The 23,645-nt window shown below is 42.7% G+C and overlaps 1 protein-coding gene across 2 annotated transcripts in view; it reads right to left on the reverse strand.

Annotated features, from left to right (window-relative positions):
- The window catches only part of abcg2a (ATP-binding cassette, sub-family G (WHITE), member 2a), a 73,437-nt gene extending 50,249 nt beyond the window's left edge, over window positions 1–23,188 (reverse strand). Inside the window, exons 1-3 of one of the 2 annotated variants that reach the window (XM_020533941.2) lie at window positions 22,861–23,188; window positions 7,847–8,064; window positions 1,895–1,954 (exon numbers count right to left, since the gene is read on the reverse strand). In XM_020533941.2, coding sequence (XP_020389530.1) covers window positions 1,895–1,954; window positions 7,847–8,049 — 263 coding nt within the window. In that variant the 5' untranslated portion in view covers window positions 8,050–8,064; window positions 22,861–23,188. The remainder of the gene's footprint in view (window positions 1–1,894; window positions 1,955–7,846; window positions 8,065–22,860) is intronic. The other variant, XM_048619917.1, reaches the window with a different exon arrangement.
- Window positions 23,189–23,645: the final 457 nt, after the last annotated feature.

Below are 23,645 nucleotides of genomic sequence, written 5' to 3' on the forward strand. Positions count from 1 at the left end.
CCAAATGAAGTACTTTTGAAGTGTAGCCACTGTTATAAAGTAGGAAACGCCCCAGCCAACTGCACACAGCAACCTCCAACATGCAGCAATATGTTAATCATCAGGTAATATATTTTAAGAATTAAATATTGACTGACTTCTTGGCCGTCCTTCAAACAATGCCAATGAGATCCTATGTTTATCTGAGACAATAAAGCGAGTCATAGTTTCACATCTCACTTGCAAATGTGCAGCATTTGTTCAGTATTGCACTGGTGCTAACAGCCTGGATTTGTGTTCAAATATCTGGAATGAAACTAGAACCCACAACTTTCTGACTCAGAATGGGTGTTATCCACTAAGCCAAGGCTCATATAATTAACTTGAGCTGAGAAATGTAAAACGGAGGTACTACAGGAAATTGGCAGCAGAACTGTGCATGACCTGATGTTTATAGAGGGTGGAAGGTCACCCAAGAGAGAATTGGAACAGTGGATTCTGGAGTTGCCAACAATGTGAATAAAAGTTTCTGCAATAAATGGTAACAATGAATATGGAAATACATATTATAATTGATTGACTATGGGGTTGGAAGCTCAGTTTCAGGAAATGTGAAGAGCCTGCAAAGCTATGTGACAGTCATTTCAAACTCTTCAAACCAGATTATGTTCAGTTTTAAATACAGATTTTAAAAAAAAATCTGTGCTAACTAGTAACTGAGATCTACTGAAAAAGGGGTTCTTGTCACTGAACCCAAGTAGCAGCTGTGAAAATATAGTGAAAAAAATATTAAAAATTGGTTTAATATAGTCCAACATTAGGGCCTCAGGGATTCTGAGACAGATAAGTCTTTATTTAAATCCTCACTTTGCTAGCTAAAAATAGAAGATAGGAATTTTATTATTCATGCAGTTGCACTGGATTTCTATTGTAATTGGAAATATCACTTCCAATGAATGATTGTTTGAGAAAGTATTAGTCCTAAATTATCAAACGTCTGTATACTCAGTCTGCTTCAACTATGAATTAGTGTCCATTTTCTTCCTCAACAATCTCACTCTATCTTATTTAGGAACAACAGGACCATGTAAAGATCATAACATTATCGATAGTTCTTTCTGAGAGTCAGAGAAAACACAATGAACCAAATAGACTCCGTCTATTCTGTATAAATTTAATACAGGCTCCACAGTTCTACCATACCTATACCTATAAAAGTAAGACATTTCAAAAGGATAGCTCAACAATTCAAAACCTCATTAATATAACCTCCCAAGGCCGGATCATTAATGTACTGTTACCTCTGGCGTCTCCAGGGACTTCTCTGCAGCTCCCTCCTATCTCTCATCTACTTTCTGTCCCTTGATGAAATCGTCCAAAAACATTGCTCCTGTTTCATGTCGTTCCCACCAACTCTCTAAACTTTGGGCTAATTAATTCACCACAGAATTCAGGTGAATCTTTTTGTATTTCCACGTTGGTGAGAACGTGGAACGTAAGAGCATGAGGCACTTATTCTGCCTTTCGAGCCATTCAAGTAGATCATGACTCTCTTGTATCTTAACTCCATCCATCCTCCTTCGTTCCAGAAACCTTAATATTTCTTAGCTAATAAAAGCCTATCAATTCCAGTTTTGAAAGTTTCACCGATGACAGCCTGGACAGCATTTTGTTTTTGGGAGTTAAAACTGTCACTGTTTGAGTGAATATGATTGCCACATTAAGACATGGAGGAGAAGAACATCGATGCCTTCAAAGAGAAGCAAATAAGAGAGAAAGGAGCAGAAAGATCTGCAGTAAGGTTGAAATAAAGAGGGATGGGATGAAGCTTTTGTGAAGCATAATCACTGGTGTAACCAGTGAGACAGGCTAGGGTGGGAGACACAATACAATTCTGTATTACTGAGATACTCACGAAGACTTTCCACTTCCTGTAGGACCTAGGATAGCGTTCATTCCAGGTCCCATGATACCACTGAGGAAAACATAAAGGAAACACAGGTCATGTAAATATTGTGAACGTTAGTCAAGATTTACTTTCAGAAAAACAACAGCCTAATAATATGCCTTACATAAATCATGTAGCTTATGACTTGTACTTGTGAAGGTTATACAACGGAACCCACAGGTGTACCATGCAACACCGAATAAAGACAGAATTGGTACCGTGCAGGAGGCCATTTGGCCCACTGAGTCTGCATTAGGCTCCAAATGAGCATCGCTCCCAGTGCCAATTGTCTGCTTTGTCACAGAAACCTGATCATTCTTTTTCAATTAACTATCTAATTCCATTTTGAATGCCTCAAACTAATATGCTTCCATTTTACTCTTAGATGTGCATTCCAGACCCTAACCACTCACTGCATTGAGACATCTTCTTCTTCAACAGTTGACCAACCAATAGAAGACAGAATTGGGATAAGGGAGGCATTTTCAGGGTGACGCAGTGGTTCGTACTTGGGACACAATTATTTACAATATATATTAAATGACTTTGGTGAGGAAAATGAATGTGCAATAGGCACATTTGCAGATGACACAAATTAGGTAGAAAGGCAAGTAGTGACGATGACACAAAGAGCCTGCAGAGGCATATTGACCAGGTTAAGCGAGTGGGCAAAAATTTAGGAAATGGAACATAATGCGGAAAATTGTCAGGTTAGGGCACTTTGAGGGGAGGGCTAGGGGAGGTGAATAACATTTAAAATGGAGAAATACTGCAGGAAGCTATAGTTTAGAGAGATCTTGGACTCTGTGCATGAATCACTGAAAAGCTAACATCCAGCTTCAGTGGGTAAAAAGAGAAGGCAAATGGAATTTTGACCTTTATGTCAAAGGAAATGGTGAATAAAAGTAGTGAGGTTTTGCTAAAACCCTATTGGGCACTAGTCAGACCACAGTTTTACGGTGAATAGTTCTGGGCCCCTTATCTGAGCAAAGATTTCCTGGCATTGGAGGCAGTCCAGCGAAGGTTCATGAGGCTGAACCCAAGTATGGAGGAACTGCCTCATGAGGAGATATTGAGTAGGTTGGGCATGTATTCACTGGAATTTAGAAGGATGGGAGGCAAACTTATTGAAACATACAAGATTCTTAGAGGACTTGATAGGATGGATATGTAGTTATTATTTTTGTGATGTTGGTTGTAGGATAAATGGAGATTGGGGAGTGCTCTCCTGTTTTTCTTCAAAATTGAGCCTTGGATGTTGTTGTTCCATCCGCTTGGGATAATAAGATAGGGCCCTGTTTTAATTCCTCCTCAGAGATGTCAGTTTCAACTCGAACATGCAGCCATGGCTTAGACAGGGGTAAGTTTTGGTCTCCCTACCTCAGAAAGGTTATACTTGCCATAGTGGTTGTCTAAGCAGGGATGGCAGGACAGCCCAGAGGAGAGAGTGGTTAGATTGGACTGACATTCATTAGTGAGTTTAGAAGGATATGAGGGGATCTGATTGAACATGTAAAGTTATAACAGGGCTGGACAGACTAGACGCAGGGAGGATGTTCCCCTGACTGGGGAGTCTAGAACCAGGGACACAGTCTCAGGGTGCAAGATAGACCACTTCGGACTGAGACGAGGAAACATTTTTTCACTTAAAGTGTAGTGAACCATTCAAATTCTCTGCAACAAAAGGCAGTGAGGCCAAGTCATTGAATATAATCAAGAAAGAGATAGCTAAAACCTAAAGGCATCAAGGCATATGGGGAGAAAGCAGGAACATAGCATTGAGACAGAGGATCAGCCATGATCAAATTGAATGATGCAGCATATTTAAAGGGCCGAATGACCTATCCCTGCTCCTAGTTTCGATGTTTCTCATATCACTGCTACCTCGTTTACTAATTTCTTTAAATCTGTCCCCAATCGTTTCCAATTCCTTCATGAGTGAAAACATTTTCACTCTATTTACTCTGTCCACACTGCTCATGATTTTCAACACTTCAATCAGATCTCTTCTCAGCTTTCTTTTCTCCAAAGAGAACAATTCCAAGATAGAAAATAGAATAGAGGGAAATCAATTAATTGAAAATATACCAGAACTGAGACTTTTAAAAAAGAATAAAAGTACAGCACAATTTTAGTGAAAAATACCTGTGTGCATTAATTTATTAGCATCTCGTCATTTAAAGATTCATTCATAAAAGTTCAAGTTATACTTAATTATTAACTCTCAATAAAATTCTGCTCAGTAATCAGGCATAAAAAAATTCTGATGCAATTATAGACAAACAAGTTCATCTAATACTCTGCTGTTTGTATCCCACATACACCAAATTCCATTCCTCTATCATCTCCGTACACACTAAATAACGTTGGCTCAATGACAATGGTTTTGAAAGTCATGTTTATTTGTTAATCCTTCCCCAATCTCACTCTGTTCTACCTCTATAGCCTCCGCTGGCCATAACCTGCAGAGATTTCAGCATTCTTCAATTCTGGACTTGACCAATCTCAATTTTCATTGCTAACTTTTGACCCCAATATCTTTGCGTGACTCCTATCAAACTTTGATAACATCTTTCCCATGAAGCATTTTGCAATGTTTCACTGTATTAAAGATATCACATTAATCTAAGCTGGTGTTATTGTTTGATCTGATTTTATTGTCACATGTATTTTACATTAAGAATACTCTCAATATCTGTGACAGCATCTTCTAAAACTTCATCTTTCGCTTTGGATTTTATTTCTGGTTTGTTTTCTCCCTTGGAGTTCTCTTTCCCAACTCCTTCTGAGGAGAACTTACAGCAGTTCTTTGCTCTCGTTTTTCTCCATCAGATTTAGGAGGTTTTCTTTGATTTGCTAGGTAACTTTTTCTTAGAGGAAGGGCTGAGGGAACATTGCCATCTTCTATCTGCTTTATTCAAGGATGGTACTGCTTGCCTCATAGCACCAGGGACCCGGGTTCGATTCCACCCTCGGGTGACTGTCTGTGTGGAGTTTGCACATTCTCCCAGTGTCTGCGTGGGTTTCCACCAGATGCTCCGGTTTCCTCCCACAGTCCAATGATGTGGGAGTTAGTTGGATTGGCCATGCTAAATTACCCATAGTGTTCAGGGATGTGTAGGTTAGCCGTAGGAAATGTGGGATTACAGGGGTAGGTTAGGGAGATGGGCCTGGAGATGCTCTTTGGAGGATTTGTGCAGACTTGTTGGGCCAAATAGCCTGTTTCCACACTGTGGGGATTCTATTAAAAAAAAATATGATAAAATACAGTAAAAAGCTTTCATTTGTCACCATGAGACAGTGCCATTTTGAATAAATTAGGAATAAAGGGCAGAAAAAGGAAAAATATAGCTTGAAGAGAGTTTGTATACCAGTAATTTAAGAATCACAGTTTAACAGCTACATAAGTCAAACGGAACAAATAAAGTTTGAAGTATATTATGAACAGAGACTATAAAAGAACAAGTCAAGAAAGAAGATAACACAGTGTGGAGCTGGAGGAACACAGCAGGCCAGGCAGCATCAGAGATAACACAGTGTGGAGCTGGAGGAACACAGCAGGCCAGGCAGCATCAGAGTGAACACAGTGTGGAGCTGGATGAACACAGCAGGTCAGGCAGCATCAGAGGGAACACAGTGTGGAGCTGGAGGAACACAGCAGGCCAGGCAGCATCAGAGGAGCAGGAAAGCTGATGTTTTGGGTCAGGACCCTTCTTCAGAAAGCCAAGAAAATAGTATGACTAAAGGAGCACGTAGAGTAAAAAAAGTGAAGCACAGGATAGCTGCAAAAAAAAAAAAAAAAAAAAAAAAAAAAAAATCACAATTCAGAAATATGAATTCACCCTGCACCAAGGAAGCTGAGATGACTGCCATGTTGCCTTTGAGGGCCAGTGTTGACAGGGACTAGCAGAGAATACATCACTCCTGAACCTAGTTTACACGTGGTGCCATGGGAGTGTGAGGCACAGAACCAGGACAGTGACTTTTGCTCCAGGGAAAAGGTGCCTGCTGTCTTCAATCAGGACAATAACATGCTTGCTTCCCCTTCAAGCTAGTACCCTCAGTGTGATACGACCAACCAGGCCAGACAGGCCCAGTCCAGACCAAGAAGCTGCTGAGTCCAACCAGGCCTTCAGAGCCCAAAGTTGCTACAGTTCACCAAGCACAGGATCCTGAAGTAGCCACAGTTGAAACCCAGCAGCATGTGAAGTTGCAACAGCTGGGGAAACAGCATGTAGAAACACGAGGGAAACAAACACAGAAAGAGGCACCACATTTCACAGGGGTAATTCTTAACTGCTCCTGCTTAATATTATGCACAGATGGAATGAACATTCTGGGTTTTTTTTGTGTTTACTGTTTAAATTAATAGTGAAGGGAGAGAAAAACCTGTAAAACTGGACTCCAGGACAGCAAGCAAATGACAATGTATTGGGATCAGTTGACATGAACAATTATGGTCTCTTAAAAGCAGCTTATTCAATAAGACCATAAAATATCGGAGCAGAATTAGGGCAGTCAACCCATCGAGTCTGCTCTACCATTCAATCATGGCTGATATGTTTCTGAACAACATTCTCCTGCCTTGATCCCATTACTAATCAAGAATCTATCTATATCTGTCTTAAATGAGTGGTAATGAGTTCCACAAATTTACCACCCTCTGGCTGAAAAAAATTCCTCCTCATCTCAGTTTTAAAGGATCATCCCTTCACTCTGAGGCTATGTTTTTGGGTCCTAGTCTCTCCTGCTAGGGAAAACATCTTCTCCACGTCCACTTTATCCAGGCCTCTCAGTATGTCAGTTTCAATCAGATCCCCCTCGTCCTTCTAAACTCTATCAAATACAGACCCAAAGTCCTCAACCACTCTTCATCCTCAGGATCCCCCTCCAAAGCCAGCACATCCTTCCATTGATACAAGGCTCATAACAACTGTTCATAATATTCCAAATACATTTGTCCAACTACATTTCTTTTAGCTCCCTCTTGCCCCCCCAGTGAATAGTGCTATGGTCAGTTTGGTCAACCTCCCCACAACCTCCACTCTCATCCACACAGAGAGCAAGAATCTCAAATTGTTCAACAAACTCAAGGGCTAAGGTTCCTTCAGCACTACCTCCTGGATCCCTCTGTCTGCCCCCTTGGAGTCACACCCTCTTGTCCCTAACCACTGACCAAATTTGAGATTATAAATGTAAAGGCTTCCAGAAACACAGCGTCCAGGCAACACTCCTCCTTCCTGATTTACTGCAAGCATTCAAAGCTCAGTCCCCAGCTCATCAACTCTGAGCTGGAGTTCCTCAAGCAACAACACTTGCTATAGATGTGCTCCGAGTCACCAGCATTAATCATTAGAATCCCTACAGTATGGAAGTACACACTGACTCTCCAAAGAGCATGCCACCCATTTTCACCCCCAACCCTATCCCTGCAGTTCCCATGGCTAATCCACCTAACAGACACATCCCAGAACACTATGGACAATTTAGCATGGCCAATCCACCCTAACCTGCACATCTTTGGACTGTGGGAGGAAACCGGAGCACCCAGAGGAAACCCACACATACACGGGGAGAATGTGCAAACTCCACACAGAGTCACCCGAGGGTAGAACTGAACCCAGGTCTCTGGCGCTGTCAGGCACCAGTGCTAACCACTGAGCCACCGTGCCGCCTTAGATATGTTCTGATGCTTCCCCTTCTCTCACCTTCTTTCCGCACTCCCCTGAGACAGAGGCCTTGCATTTCCACGCATATTTTCAGCCAGCACCTCTCCACTTTTTAAAGTGATGATGCTATATTCCCTTTTGTACACTTGGTACATCTTCATGATAAACTGCATTCTGGCAAGTTGTAATTAAACACTGAAATCATCACTACTGCTCCATTCCACCCAAACTGAAGATTGTAAATACATACTTGACTCCATCTAGGATTTCCTTCACATTGATTTTACGGCAGCATGGTAAACCACTGTTGACTTTCACCCTGTAGTAAATGTTGTAGAAGCTGACTGTCGATCCTGTAGATTTCAAATGTGTGGCTGGCTCTGGAGGAGTCTGTTCCAACGTAATGGATACATCATTCATTGGCACCTCTCTGATGGCGCTGCTGTCATCCATGATATCCCGTTACCACTGATGTATGAAACACAAAATAAGGATTTTCAGATTTACTGTCCTGTAAATAATTCCTTAGTGCCTTTCCCTATGGTTTATAGCATCTAAAAACATCATAAAATCTGAATAGTGAAGTCACAAGCAATGACCAGGAAATCTTTTCCGTGATGAAACAAAGTACTGAATTTTTTATTATTTAAGTTAAAGGAATATAGTTTTATCTCAAATTAATCTAAGCTCAAGAAAACATACAATTACATAAAATTTATTGCACATGGCCAGACCATTCAGTCCAGTAGATCTCATCTCAGCTTATCAGCAAAACGCTGATATCCATGTGTTTATCCAGATTCCCCTTAAAATGCGTTTATGCCTCACCTACTCCCTATGGTACGGAGTTTCACACACTCACCACTCTCTGGGTAAAGATATTTCTCCTGAATTTCATATTCATTTTATTAGTGATTAGCATATGTTTATATACTTGAAGAAAGCAGGAGATTTGATTGAGATAGTTAAATCATGATGGCTCTGGACAAAAGTGAAATGGAAAAACGTCCTTCCCATCAAAGGATCAACAGCAAGAGGGCACAGATTTAATATATTTGGGAAAGGAAGCAAAGGAGACAGGAGAAAAATTATTTTCACACAGTGCGTAGTTAGGACCTGGAATATACTGCCCAACAATGTAGTGGAGGCAAGTTCAACAGACACATTAAAAGGGGAATGAGTGTGCTACTTGGAAAAGATGAACGTGCAGGTTTGAGGGGTAAAGGCATGAAAATGACACCAAGTGAATTGCTTGCACAGAAAACCAATGCAGACATGATGGGCCAAATGACCTCCTAAGGTGCTATAACAATTTCTTTGCAATGAAGACCAGAAATGTGCACTGAACTCTGGAAACAGATAAAAGATAAATTAAAACACATTTCACAGATCTGTGAAACATTAAAACAACCAAACAACTGGGAAAAAATTCATCTTTACCAGTTATAGTTAGCAGGAATTGTATCAGGACCCGGTATTCAGTTGTTAATCAAAATAGAACCCTGACAGTGTGGAAACAAGCCATTTGGTACAACAAGATTCACACTGCCCCTCCAAACAGATCTCACCCAGAGACACCCTCACCACTATCCCTGTATTTCCCACGGCTGACCCACCTAGCCTGTACATACCAGAACAATATGGGCAATTTAGTAAGGCCTATCCACTTAACCTGCATAGGAGGAAACCAACACAGATACGGGGAGAATGTGCAAACTCTACACAGACAATTGTCCAAGGCTGGAATTGAACCTGGGCCCCTGGCACTGTGAAACAGCATTGCTAACCACTGAGCCACCATGCCTCCTGTATGACAGCCCTGTGTTTATTTGTGTAGAAAAATCCCAAGGGCAGGCAGTATCCCTGACTGCTATCCACACTGCCTTCTCCAATGATATCAACAGTAGACATCGTGTGAGTTATGACCCTAGACACACTCTAGTCTGGGGAACTGATGCGATCCTGTGCATCACTGCTATAAAGGGGTTCCTGCAAACAGATTTCTCCTCCAAATCATTGCATGCTTCCACAGTCGGGAATAAAATCTTAACATTTCCATAAAAGACCATTATACTACCAAGATCCCGAAACAGGTTAATTTTTGTTCAGCAAACATATTCAATGATAAGTAACAAAATAGGGTTGAGATACACATCAACAGTGATCTAATGGAATGGTGGAACAGGTCAGAGAGGCCCAGTAGTCTATCCTTATGATTTGGTCTTCTTGACTTTTTCACTTCTTTCCTTCCCTTAAGTCAGAAAATGCCAGACCCAAGCCACGTTCCTTCGCAAACCCTTGGTGTCCTGAACAAAACAACAGGATAAACAGATCTGATGAAATGGTCATTTTTGTCATTGCTGTTTGTAGAACATTACTATGCGTAAGATTTACCCAAATTATGACAGCAACAGCACTACAGTGGGGAACTCTGCAGTCACGAAAAGGTTCTACACGCGTACAAAATAGTCAAGTTGGATTTCTGAGATTAAATTTTTAAACTATAAAGTAAGAGGTTGACATATAGGCAAGGAATATCATCGAGCAATTGAAATCCACCCTCTCACTACCCGACGGTTTACAGCAGTACATCAGCTGATCAGAGTTGTCAGGTCGAAGGCTCACTAACCCTACCCCCTCGACTGGCACATGTGGTGCCAAAGTAGTAACTTTTATCATCGTGCACAATCAGAAGGAGCTGAATAGCAATTTTCAAATGCGTAGGTTTGCACAAGGCAAGTTTTATTTCAGCATCCAATGGATGGCAAGTGTAAAAGAGTCAGATACCTTTTAGCCAACAGTCAGGGGAAGGTTAACTTTTGCAGAAAATCAACTTTTACTCGAGTGTAATTGAGAATGTGCTCACAATCAACTGTGATGGCAGAACCAAGGAAGTGATATTCCAATTTAATGAGCAAAATTACTCAAGTACAGTGAAACCAATGTTTACAATAACATTTGCAGATGCCATGCAGTAATGTAGTATGTAATCAGGTTTCTCATCATCTTAGGAGAAAGAGCACGTCCAAGCATATTTGCAACCTGACTCAAAACTCTCAGCCTATATTTACATTGCTGGGACTGCAGGGACACAATCACAACCCATGTGTATGGAGGCCCTGGGTTGCAAATGGGTTCCATTCTGGAGTAGAGATAGGGATCTTTTGATCTCTCTGCCGACAAGTTCTGTGTCTGTGTGCTTCTCTCTCACTCCACCTGACTAAGGAGCAGTGCTACGAAAGCTTGTGATTTCAAATAAACCTGTTGGGCTATAAACCTGGTGTCGTGCGACTCCTGACTTTTTCCACCCCAGTCTAACACCGGCAACTCCACATCATAAATGGGATGGAAGGACTAGCAAAACATATTGAAGCAGCCATGAAAAATGCCAAACGTGCACTAACATAATGCGAGTTCTAGATGAGGAGTTCATCAGAACCTCCAAAGGTTTAAGACTAACTGAAAAGATGCTAGGTCCTGAATACTGTTGAAAGATAAGATAACAAGGTGTAGAGCTGGATGAACACAGCAGGACAAGCAGCATCAGAGGAGCAGGAAGGCTGACGTTTCGGGCCTAGACCCTTCTTCAGAAATGGGGGAAGGGAAGGGGGTTCTGAAATAAATGGGGGGAGGCGGATAGATGATGGATAGAGGAGAAGATAGGTGGAGAGGAGACAGACAGGTCAAAGAGGTGGGGATGGAGCCAGTAGAGGTGAGTGTCGGTGGGGAAGTAGGGAGGAGATAGGTCAGTCCAGGGAGGACGGACAGGATGAGGTTAGTGGGTAGGAGATGGGGGTGGGGCTTGAGGTGGGAGGAGGGGATAGGTGGGAGGAAGAACAGGTTAGGGAGGCAGGGACGAGCTGGGCTGGTTTTGGGGTGCGGTAGGGGGAGGGGAGATTTTGAAGCTTGTGAAGTCCACATTGATACCATTGGGCTGCAGGGTTCCCAAGTGGAATATGAGTTGCTGTTCCTGCAACCTTCAGGTGGCATCGTTGTGGCACTGCAGGAGGCCCAGGATGGACATGTCATCTGAGGAATGGGAGGGGGAGTTGAAATGGTTCGCGACTGGAAGGTGCAGTTGTTTAATGCGAACCCAGCGTAGGTGTTCTGCAAAGCAGTCCCCAAGCCTCCACTTGATTTCCCCAATGTAGAGGAGGCCACAACGGGAACAGCGGATGCAGTATACCACATTGGCAGATGTGCAGGTGAACATCTGCTTGATGTGGAAAGTCTTCTTGGGGCCTGGGATAGGGGTGAGGGAGGAGGTGTAGGGGCAGGTGTAGGACTTCCTGCGATTGCAGGGAAAAGTGCCGGGTGTGGTGGGGCTGGAGGGGAGTGTGGAGCAGACAAGGGAGTCATGGAGAGAGTGGTCCCTCCAGAAAGCAGATAAGGGTGGGGAGGGAAAAATGTCTTTGGTGGTGGGGTCGGATTGCAGATGGCTTAAGTGTCGGAGGATGATGCGTTGGATCCGGAGGTTGGTGGGGTAGTACAGCAAAGGAGATTACTGGGGAGGCAATGGCCTAGTGGTATTATCACTGGACTGTTAATAAAGAGACCCAAATAATGTTTTGGAAAGCTAGGTTCGAATCCTGCCACAGCAGTTGGTGAAATTTGAATTAAATTTTTTTAAAAATCTGAAATTAAGAGTCTAATGATGTTCATGAATCCATTGCCAATTGTCGGAAAAAACCCATTTGATTCACTAATGTCCTTTGGGGAAGGAAACTGCCATCCTTACCTGGTCTGGCCTACATGTGACTCCAGACCCACAGCAATGTGGTTGACTCTAAACTGCCCTCTGGGCAATTAGGGATGGGCAATAAATGCTGCCCTAGGGGCGACACCCTCATCCTGTGAATGAAGAAATAAGAACCTCAGAGTACAATGGGATCTTGATCAGATGGGCTAATGGGCCGAGGAGTGGCAGATGAAGTTTAATTTAATTTAGATAAATGAAAGTTAATGCATTTTGGAAAGACAAATCAGGGCAGGATTTATACATTTCATACTAAGGTCCTGGAGAGTGTTGCTGAACACAGAGACCTTGAAGTGCAGGTTCATAATTCATTGATCGTGGAGTCACAGGTAGATAGAATAGTGAAGTTGGAATTTGGTACGCTTGCCTTTATTGGTCAGTGCATTGAGTATTGGAGTTGGGAGGTCACATTGTGGCTGTACAGGACATTGAATAGTCCATTTTTGGAATTCTGTGTGCAGTTCTGTTCATGCTATAGGAAGGTTGTTGTGAAATTTGAAAGGGTTCAAAAAAAATTTACAACAATGTTGCCAGGGTTGGAGAATTTAAGCTATAGGGAGAGACTGAATAGGCAGAGGCTATTTTCCCTGGAGCATCAGAGGCTAAGAGGTGACCTTACAGAGGTTTATAAAATCATGAGGGGCATGGATAGGGTGAATAGACAAGGTCTTTTCCCAGAGTTTGGGGAGTCCAAAACTAGAGGACATACGTTTAAAGTGAGAGGGGTAAGAGTTAAAAGTGACACAAGGGACAATGTTTTCATGCAAAGGGTGGTGCATGTATGGAACGAGCTGCCAGAGGAGGTCGTAGAGGCTGATATAATTACGACATTTAAAAGGCATCTGGATGGGTATCTGAATAGGAAGGGTTCAGAGTGATATGGACCAAATGCTGGCAAATGGGATCAGATTAATTTAGGCTGTCTGGTCGGCATGGATGAGTTGGACCAAAGGGTCTGTTTCTGTGCTGTACATCTCTATGACTCTATGAATAAACCATACAGGCCCCTTGAGCCTCCAAAGCCCCTTCATGAATGATCGGTCCCAACTCCATTTTCCCGCCATCTCCCCATCTTAATTGATTTCTTGAAAGATTCATCAATCCAACCTTTGAATAGGGACAACGAGGAAACATCCATAACCCTTGAGTCGACAACTCCAAAAACTGAATATCCTCAGCGAGGAAATTTCTCTTCATTGTAGTTTTAAGTTATTTACCCCAATCTGAAGACTGTGTCCTTGTGTTCCAGATTCCCTAGAAGCTGAATATAGTCTGTGTCTACCCTGACAAGTCCTTTTAGAATCAAGGGACACATCCCCACTCTCTGCAGACATGAATAAGTGTCAATTGGGCAACTACACTGCACTATTCATGCTTAAAGTAGAACATCAAATAATGTATACTGAATTTTTGTAAGAATCATGCTGCTCAAATACTGAACAGCAATACTAACAAAGAAGCATGACAAAATTGACAACAGCTAATGCCAGAGTGCAGCAAAGGTCCTTCTTAGGGCAATAGCTTGGTGCAATTTATACACCATGTGTCTTTTCAAACAAAAGTTCAACATGCTGTTATGAAATAGTATATTTTGACATAGCCAAAAACTACAATGCTACAGTTTCAATTTGTCCAAAAAATATTTTGGAGGATTCATGACACAATCGCTGCTTCCTATCTGTTGCAAATATCTAGTTCATAGCTCGGGTATTATTTAAGTATATAATTTTTACATTTAGGATTACAGTTTAATTCTAGATAATGGGAATAAATGCAATTAAAGCATCTGGAAGTTTGTTACACTTAAAAGCCCTGTAGCTTTAAGCTAGAAAGGTGGAATCATGAAACAGCAAGTGGGTTTGCTGAACAGAAGTATAGTCTGGAACATTGTTTGGCTTGGAGTTAGAGATAAATTATATTAAAATCTTTCAGGAAAAGTTACAAATGTAACCCTTTTGTTTAAGGAAGGAGGTAGAGAAAATAAACAGCAATTACAGACCTGCAAATAATAATTCAGTCATTCTCAGAACCTGAGTTTTGCTGAGAAAAATGGGCACATTTTGTGAAAGCTTTTCATCTTGCACTCATCAGGGCAATTCAGAAGAAATACAAACTTAACAGGGATATGAACTTTTATACCCGACATAAGACAAGAGTGCTGATTGGTTGAGGCTTTGCTATGGAGAAAGCATCAATTAATGATGATCCACAATAAACTGTCAAGCTTTAAATTTTAAACCATGCACTTTAACTCTTATCGAATAGCATCATAGAATCCCTACAGTGTGGAAACAGGCCCTTCAGCCCAACAAGTCCACACAGACCCTTGGAGCATCCCAACCAGACCCATCCCCCTATAACCCTCCTAATCTACACATCCCTGAACACTATGGGCAATTTAGCATGGCCAATCCATCTAGCCTGCACGTCTTTGGACTGTGGGGGGAAACCAGACTACCTGGAGGACACCCGCGCAGACACAGGGAGAATGTGCAAACTCCACACAGACAGTCGCCTGAGGGTGGAATCGAACCCAAGTCCCTGGCACTGTGAGGCAGCAGTGCCTACCACTGAGCCACCGTGCTGTTAGACATTGCCCCAAGAAATGAACTGAGAAATGGCTGTTACCTATTTTGTTGAACTGCAACACATGCCATGAACGTACATGTTATTTCTATCTGCAAAAATTGTGCCCTGTGTATTAATATATGTGGGTTCCAGAATGTGCATATGCATCATATTGTGAGCCTAAATTACAATCGCAACTTGCTTGTCAGCATAATTTCTGCACAGCAGATGTTATCCAGTAAATGTTGTCCAATTGTAGAATCACATTTAATGTTGGAAACGGTGTTGAAACTTATGTAAGGTCAGCCTGGCTGAGTACATTCTGTACCTTGCCTGTTGCAAGCAGCTCATGGGAGGTATTATTTGATGCAACGCATCAGTCTTCGGGACGGATGGTTTGCTTAAAGAGACGAATATTCTGTTTAAAGCCGAAAGAGTTTTGAAGCAAATAAGTGGCTTCAAATGGCATAAGTGCAGTTAGTAAATCTCAGGCAGAGGAAGCCATTGGAAACCAGTGCAGCTGAGAGTCGGGTGAAGGAAGTCCACCGAGCTTCATTTTCTTAACGCAGCTGAGAAAGGCTGGAGCTTAGAGGAATTCAGCACAACACTGCAGCTAGCTGTTTGATAAAAGTTGAAAGTATGCAAAAATTAGACATTTGTGCCTTTCCAGTAATTTCTATTTCTGTCTCTGATTTACAGGATCTGCAGTTCTTTCGGTTTTTATTAGACATTTCTCTGTCTCTGGAGTCCTGGTGAGCTTGGTCTTAGAAACTGCCTAGGTGAGATTACTGAAGTGAAGAAACAGAAACTCTTGCAAAGAGGACAAAGTTTTCATGAAAGTCAGTAACGCATGAAGTTACTAATATCTGGGTGAGATCTGTTTTGACCTCATTGACTGTTTAAAATGTAGTTTGTGGAGCGTTTAATCACAGTTTGTCTTATATTCATATTCTAATTCATTCTAACACACTGTATTTATATTTTAGATTGTTTTACTTTTACAAACTTGATAGTAAAGTTTAATTTGTCCAAAATTATAGAATATTTTGCCTTTATTCTCTTGGTAAGCACCTGGGATTTTAAGCCTTGTCTATCTTAAACTAAAATCAGCGACCGGTCCCTAACAACATTGTAAAATAAGTGTAGCTGCTTTTTTTGGAAGCAATGCACTTTCTCTCTAAATTCCCCCAAACTTCGGAGACTTGACCCTTCTCTAATTCTGGTCCCTTGAGCATTCCTGATTTAAATCATTCCATCAGTGACAGTTGTACCTTTAGCTGCCTGGTTCCTAAGCACTGGAATTCTCTAGATCTCTCCACTTTTCACCCCTCCTTTAGGAAGTTTCTAACAACTTACCTCTTTGACAAACAATAATTTCATTTGGCTTGAAATGGGCTCCAGAAGAGGTTGTGTTACATAAAACCAATTTGTCCTTCTATATTCATGTATATTGTGGGTCCACTTTACAAACAGAGCTATGCTAACAATTTAGTCCCTTTAAAGCAAGATATTGGAAAAGCTGTTACAGCATATCTCTTTAAAACTTTAGAAAGCTGATTTTAAACCTTCCCAACAGGTGTAAACCAGGTCAACCAATTTGTAAAATCTCTTGTCTAATCTATGCAACCTAATTGTGCCATCTTTCTACAGGTTTCAACTGTTATTGAGCATTTGAAAGAAAATCCTGCCAGTGCTCTTCCTTCTACGTGTGTAAATGAGGGTACTGCTGTTGATGTAATCCATATGCCTTTTTCCCTGCTATAAAAATTCTTTGTCTCTATAAATCCAGATTCTGGGCTCCACTGACAATACAGCAGTGATTCATCTTTCAAAACTACTTCACTGACATAAACCTAACCCTAGTGTAAAGCGCTTGAGGTGACCTGCTATCATAATCCCCATTTTTATATAATGGCATTTATTTCCTTATCAGCTTCAAACAACATGTGCTACAGTAAAAATACTACATAAAAATTGAGGATAACACAGTATGGAGCTGGAGGAACACAGCGGGCCAGGCAGCATCAGAGGAACAGGAAAGTTGACATTTCAGATCAGGACCCTTCTTCAGAAAATTTGAGGATTTCCGAAGAAGGGTCCCGACCTGAAATGTCAACTTTCCTGCTCTTCTGATGCTGCCTGGCCTGCTGTGTTCCTCTAGCTCCATACTGTGTTATAGAACATAGAACAGTACAGCACAGTACAGGCCCTTCGGCCCACGATGTTGTGCCGAACTTTTACCCTAAACCTAAGGTCTATCTAACCTCCACCCCTACTTTATACTATCATCCATATGCTTATCTAAGAGCCGCTTAAATGCCCCTAATGAGGCCGACTCCACTACCCTCTCCGGCAATGCATTCCATGCCCCCTACCACTCTCTGAGTAAAGAACCTACCTCTGATGTCTCCCCTATATCTACCTCCACTCACTTTAAAACTATGTCCCCTCGTAATAGCTACCTCCACCCTAGGAAAAAGTCTCTGACTGTCTACTCTATCTATACCTCTGATCATTTTGTACATCTCTATCAAGTCACCTTTCATCCTTCGTCGTTCTAAAGAGAAAAGCCCTAGCTCTTTCAACCTTTCCTCGTAAGATCTTCCCTCCATTCCAGGCAACATCCTGGTAAATCTCCTCTACACCTTTTCCAATGCTTTCACATCTTTCCTGTAATGAGGCGACCAGAACTGGACACAATATTCCAGATGTGGCCGAACCAGGCTTTTGTATAGCTGGAGCATAACTTCATGGCTCTTGAACTCAATCCCTCTATTAATGAAAGCTAACACACCATATGCCTTCTTAACAACTCTATCCACCTGGGTGGCAGCTTTCAGGGAACTGTGGACATGAACCCCAAGATCCCTCTGCTCCTCCACACTGCCAAGAATCTTTCCGTTAACCCTGTGTTCTGCTTTCAAATTTGTCCTTCCAAAATGAATCACCTCACACTTTTCAGGGTTAAACTCCATCTGCCACTTCTCAGCCCAGATCTGCATTCTATCAATGTCCCTTTGTAACCTTGAACAGCCCTCTGCACTATCCACAACTCGACCCACCTTTGTATCATCCGCGAACTTACTAATCCACCCTTCCACTCCTTCATCCAAATCATTTACAAAAATCACAAATAGAAGAGGACCCAGGACAGATCCTTGTGGTACACCACTCGTAACTGAGCACCATGTTGAATATTTTCCATCCACTACCATCCTTTGTCTTCTAAAGGTCTTCTAAGGTAAATTGTTGGAGGATTCTGAGAGACAGGATCTACACGCATTTGGAAAGGCAAGGACTGATTAGGGATAAGTCAGCATGGCTTTGTGCATGAGAAATCATGTCTCACAAATTGGATTGAGTTTTCTGAAGAGGTCACCAGGAAGATTGATGAAGGCAGAGTGGTAGATGCTGTCTACATGGACTTTAGCAAGGCCTTTGACAAGATTCCGCATGGTAGACTGGTTTGTAAGGTTAGATGACATGGGGTCCAGGGAGAGCTAGCCAATTGGGTACAAAATTGGCTAGACAGTAGGAGACAGAGGATGGTGGAACACCCTTGTTGTTCAGATTGGAAGCCTGTGACCAATGATGTGCCACAAGGAATGGTGTTGGGTTCAGACCTGAACGCCAGGAGGAGCCATGCCTTTGCTGCTGCCGCTGCACTTTCACCCTATTTACTGCTATTTTCCTTGTCAGCATACTCTTTCCCTTGCTATCCCACAATGGCTATAGTTATCCAAAGAAGAGTCCTGTGAGTCTGCCATATTCTCTTGCTTTGTAAGCCTGTGTTTCCCCTCTCTCAAACCCTCCTTCCTTATAACTAGTTTAAATCCCTGTCTACAACCCTAGTTAATTTGCCACACTCTGGTTCCAGCATGCTTCAAGTGAATCCCCATTGCAGCATGCCAAGGACAGTGAAGTGAGACGGTCTGTTCTTTCCAGTCTGGCAGCTGGACACACCATTGTTCTGCCATTCTCACATTCCAATCACTTAATCTGAACTATCAACATCCTTTCTCCCCCAGCACTCCACCCTCCCCACCCCATGCTCGCCCCAACAACTATTGCATAAATGCTGCCCCCTCCACACTTCACTTCAGCTCTGATGAAGAGTCATCCAGACTCGAAACGTTGGCCCGCCTTCTCTCCATGGATGCCACCCGACCGCTGCGATCTCCAGTATTCCTGTCCTCAGTCACAATCTAATGCATAAGCAGTTTTTATTTTGCAAAAAATGAGATAATGCCACTGGAGACTTAAACACAAACCGAAGACTTTTATTTAAAGACTCATTATTTCATTAGTCCTACTTGCCAATCAGCTTCTTTCCATGCATATGTGTCACACTGTGGTTTGTGGGATCATTCTACCGCTGGTCTCACTGCAGGTCAGCATCTTGATTCATGTCTGCTGTCAAACTCATCTCCAAATGCCAAGACCTGGTCTCAGCTTCCCCCTCTGTAACTGGATCCTCAACTTCCTGACCCATAGACTGCAATCAATAAGAATAAGTGACAACACCTCTTCTATGCCAATCTTCGGCACAGGTGTCCCGCAAGACTGCGTACTCAGCCCCCAATGACTCCTTATACACTATCTCTGACTCCAACATCTGCAGTTCACAACATCTACCTCCATATAAAAATCAGCATGTTTTCACAGATCATCCTGCATCAAGTTACATAAGGAAACCTCAGGGCACATGAGAAATGTTTTAGGGAACATTTTAAAAGAGAAAAGATTGGCAAAGAGAAGGGAATTCCAGCTTTTAGGACCCAGGCAACTGAATGCACAGCACCCAGTGGTGAAGTGATTAAAATCAGGCATGCTGAAGAGGCCAGAATTGGAGGAATACAGAGAAATCAGATGGTGCTAATATTGGAGGACGTTTCAGAGGTAGGGACGGAGGGAGCAAGGTCATGGAAGGATTTGGAGACAAACATGAGAATTTGAAAACTGAGGAATTTCCGGGCTGGAATTTCAATTGGCTTTTGATCCACTCATGCCCTAGCATTACCAACAACCAGAGCAGTTTAGAATCGACTCAGTCACAGCCAAGAACAAAGATGGTAGAAATTCTTTATTGGCAAAATTATCCAAATACAGTTACCTTAGGTAAAGTCACCATACAGGAGGGCTTTTGAGACACAGTGATTGGTCCAGAGGGAGGGACACAATCTGGACCCATCTGCTTCAGAGGTGTGTGTAGTGGCATCTCTGAACAGGTTGATTAGAAAATATCCCTGAATTTACCACTGTCCCAGTAGACCATAGGGCTGCCTTCGCATTAGAGAGACGCAGCTGGTGGGGAGTTTAATCTGAAGGTCACTGAGCCTCAGGCAAGGGGAGAGATCGAGTAGATGGGACATTCAAGATGACCTCAGTTGGTGCAGGAATTGAATCTGAGCTGTTGGCATCACTCTGCATTCCACCCAGCCATCCATCCAACTGGGCTAACCTAGAGAATCTTAGCTGGGTTCTGAATGAAATCACCTAAATTCCTAAAACAGATTAGAAATATAAATGTGTAAAGAAGGAAAATGCCTCTGTTAATTGGTAATTAAGTAGAGATTATAAATTCAAAAGCATTTGAGGGGGAATGAGGAAATATTTCTTAACACACAGTGTGCTCAAAAATGATCCAAATGGCATAGAAAAGGTGAATTGCAAAAGGTTTTTTCCCTAAGGTAGGGAAGTTCAAAACTAGGGGGCATATTTTTAAGGTGAGAGGAGAAATATTTGAAAGGGACCTAAGGGGCACAGAGGGTGGTTCGTACGTGGAATGAACTGCCAGAGGAAGTGGTAGATGCAGGTACAGTTCCAACATTTAAAAGACATTCGAAGAAGTACACGAATAGGAAGGGTTTAGAGGGAGTAGGAACTGCTGATGCTGGAGAATCTGAGATAACAAGGTGTAGAGCTGGATGAACACAGCAGGCCGAGCAGCATCAGAGGAGCAGGAAGGCTGACGTTTCGGGCCTAGACCCTTCTTCAGAAATGGGGGACGGGAAGGGGGTTCTGAAATAAATAGGGAGAGGGGGGAGGCGGATAGAAGATGGATAGAGGAGAAGATAGGTGGAGAGGTGCAGTGGGAGAGAGATCCACTGAGGTTTTTCCGGAGGGAGGAGGGTAACTTCTTCAGGGTAGGCATCCTTTTACCTATCTTCTCCTCTATCCATCTTCTATCCGCCTCCCCCCTCTCCCTATTTATTTCAGAATCCCCTTCCCCTCCCCCATTTCTGAAGCAGGGTCTAGGCCCGAAACGTCAGCCTTCCTGCTCCTCTGATGCTGCTCGGCCTGCTGTGTTCATCCAGCTCTACACCTTGTTATCTCAGGGTTTAGAGGGATATGGGCCAAACACAGGCAAATGCAACTAGTTTAGTTCAGGAAACTTGTTTGGCACGGACGAGAGTCTGTTTTCATGCTGTATGACTGTATGACCCACTCACTGCAGGTAACATTTGTACCTTAGTCCACTAGAACCGTTCAAAAGACACTTTCTTCAAGCAGACTCTATGATAGGGTTATGAAGTGGCGCTGATGGGTCAACTCTTTCAAAGACCCACCTAGGACAGTTGAAATGGCTTTGTGTATTCCAAATATTCTCATGGTCTTTATCTCACATCTCTGTTGCATTCACCATAAGTTATAAATAAATCAGAGAAGGGAGTGCATTAACTGGCATTGGAAAGCTGTTTCCTCACGTGAACAGCTATAGTTAGCTTTCACCGTCACCTCTCACTCGCATACCACTATTGTTGTAACAGAGTGAATTAACTAAAGTCCACACTTGTTAAATTAATTACATTTTCATTTTCTATAGACTGTGCCTCTGGAATGTACTTATTTTTCTACCTCTACAAGTTAAAAAGTGTTTGCCCCATTGTGCACCCACTGTCTGGACACACAAACAATGTAAAATTGTGCTAATGCACAAGGAACGTTTTCCCTTTCACAGCAAGTGGTTTTCTTTCAGTGATGCAAATTGTCACATACTCAAGTCTTTTCAGGAGCCCCTTGAGAATTGTAACTACTACTACCGCACACTAGTGAGTTGGAAAAAATTATGTTGCATAATGATAATAGAAGTGAGATACACATTACGTATCATTTGGCTGACAAATGTTCTTTAGGAAAGGAATGTGTCGCAATCCAGTTTGATTCATGTCTGGCTTCTGAGGGAAAACTGGACCAATGGGGGACTGAAAGCTGGAGGCAGAGGGGAAGAAGAGTAAGATATGGAGATGAAGAGAAGGAGAAAGGGAGGGGGGAACAGTGCATGGGATTGGGATGGGAGGAGTGGAGTGGGTGGTGGGGGCGAGGTTGCAGGGTTGGGGGGCACGGGGAGAGTGGGGATTGAGAGCAGGGGAAGCAGGAAGTAGGGAAAGTGAGGTGGTGGGAAGAAGTGAGGAAACAGAAAGAGGGTGTGGGGGTGGAAGCAAAGGAAAAGTGATCAGAGAGAGAATGGGGGTGGGGGCAAGTGGGGGGGCAAGTGGGGGGGAAGTGGGAGTATGCTGTGAAGCTCTCAGAGCAGAGCCAGGGCTGTGAACACTGAGAAAAAACGGCGTGGCTCTGGGTTGTAATCCATGGTTAAATAGTCACTGTGCTCCCTTTTTCCGCTTCACGCTGTTACACTGCAATAAAACTGTGAAACACACGGGCTACAAACTCCCCAAACTAACAGATAAATAAATAATCAAAAACATCATTCGGGGATTGCAACAACCTCTCCAAATCCCTGCATTCATAGTTGCACAATTAATAGATACATTAATGACCCCCTGATAGATATCAGGCAAATAAATACAATCTACAACGAAACTGTTACATTAAAATAAACATGGTGTCTTGATTTTATTTTATTCCTGACATCCAATCCCCTACCACCCACCGGATTGATGTCTCTCTCTGTCAATGGGACAGGACTTCTCTCTCACCTTCTAGATGCGGTGCTCAGCTTCTTTACTCCAGGAATAACGGGCAACAGAAACGCAGGAGCATTCACTCTACTCCATTTATCGCTTTTCAGGTCCTTGTCGCTCTCAAATATTTTGACTGTCTGTTTGACAAGACTTTGCGTGTCTGCAACGAATTCCTCCCTCTGTCGAACAGACTCGGCACCGCCTCTTCCTCTCTGACAGCTTTACTGACTACACTCACATCTACATCTGTTGTGAACACACGCTCGCTCACTGTGGCGAATAGATACATTCAGTAACAGTCTCTGTTGTGAATACACACACACTCAGTCATAACCTGTCCCTTTTGTGAATTTACACACCAGATAACAATCAATCATGCTGTTGTAAACACACACGCGGGCAGTAATAGAGAGGGAACTCAAGTGGGGCATCAACAATAACTAGGACTGGTTGGGCCAAATGGCCTGTTTCCGTGCTCTATATCCTATGTACTCCTATTCTTAGACAGTCCCTCAATATCAAGGATGATCTGCTTCCAGTTTGGTTCCACAGGTTGTGAGATGGCTGATATATCCAGTGCACAAACTGCAAACTCTGCTACTACCTCCAGGGCAGGTAGTGCTTGAATAGTTGGGTTGACAAACTGTTTGGAGTTATGCGCACTTCCTCTGAGCCTCCACCTCATAGTAAACTCTCTCAGTGTGTCATGTGTGTTACCACATCAGCATCCTCCATTTTGGTCAGTTCCTAGCTAGCGTTTCCAATGAAATGGCAGGGGATGTCTCACCTCTTCAGGGATA

The sequence above is a fragment of the Rhincodon typus genome, chromosome 1, assembly GCF_021869965.1.
Source record: "Rhincodon typus isolate 14 chromosome 1, sRhiTyp1.1, whole genome shotgun sequence".
Taxonomy (NCBI): domain Eukaryota; kingdom Metazoa; phylum Chordata; class Chondrichthyes; order Orectolobiformes; family Rhincodontidae; genus Rhincodon; species Rhincodon typus.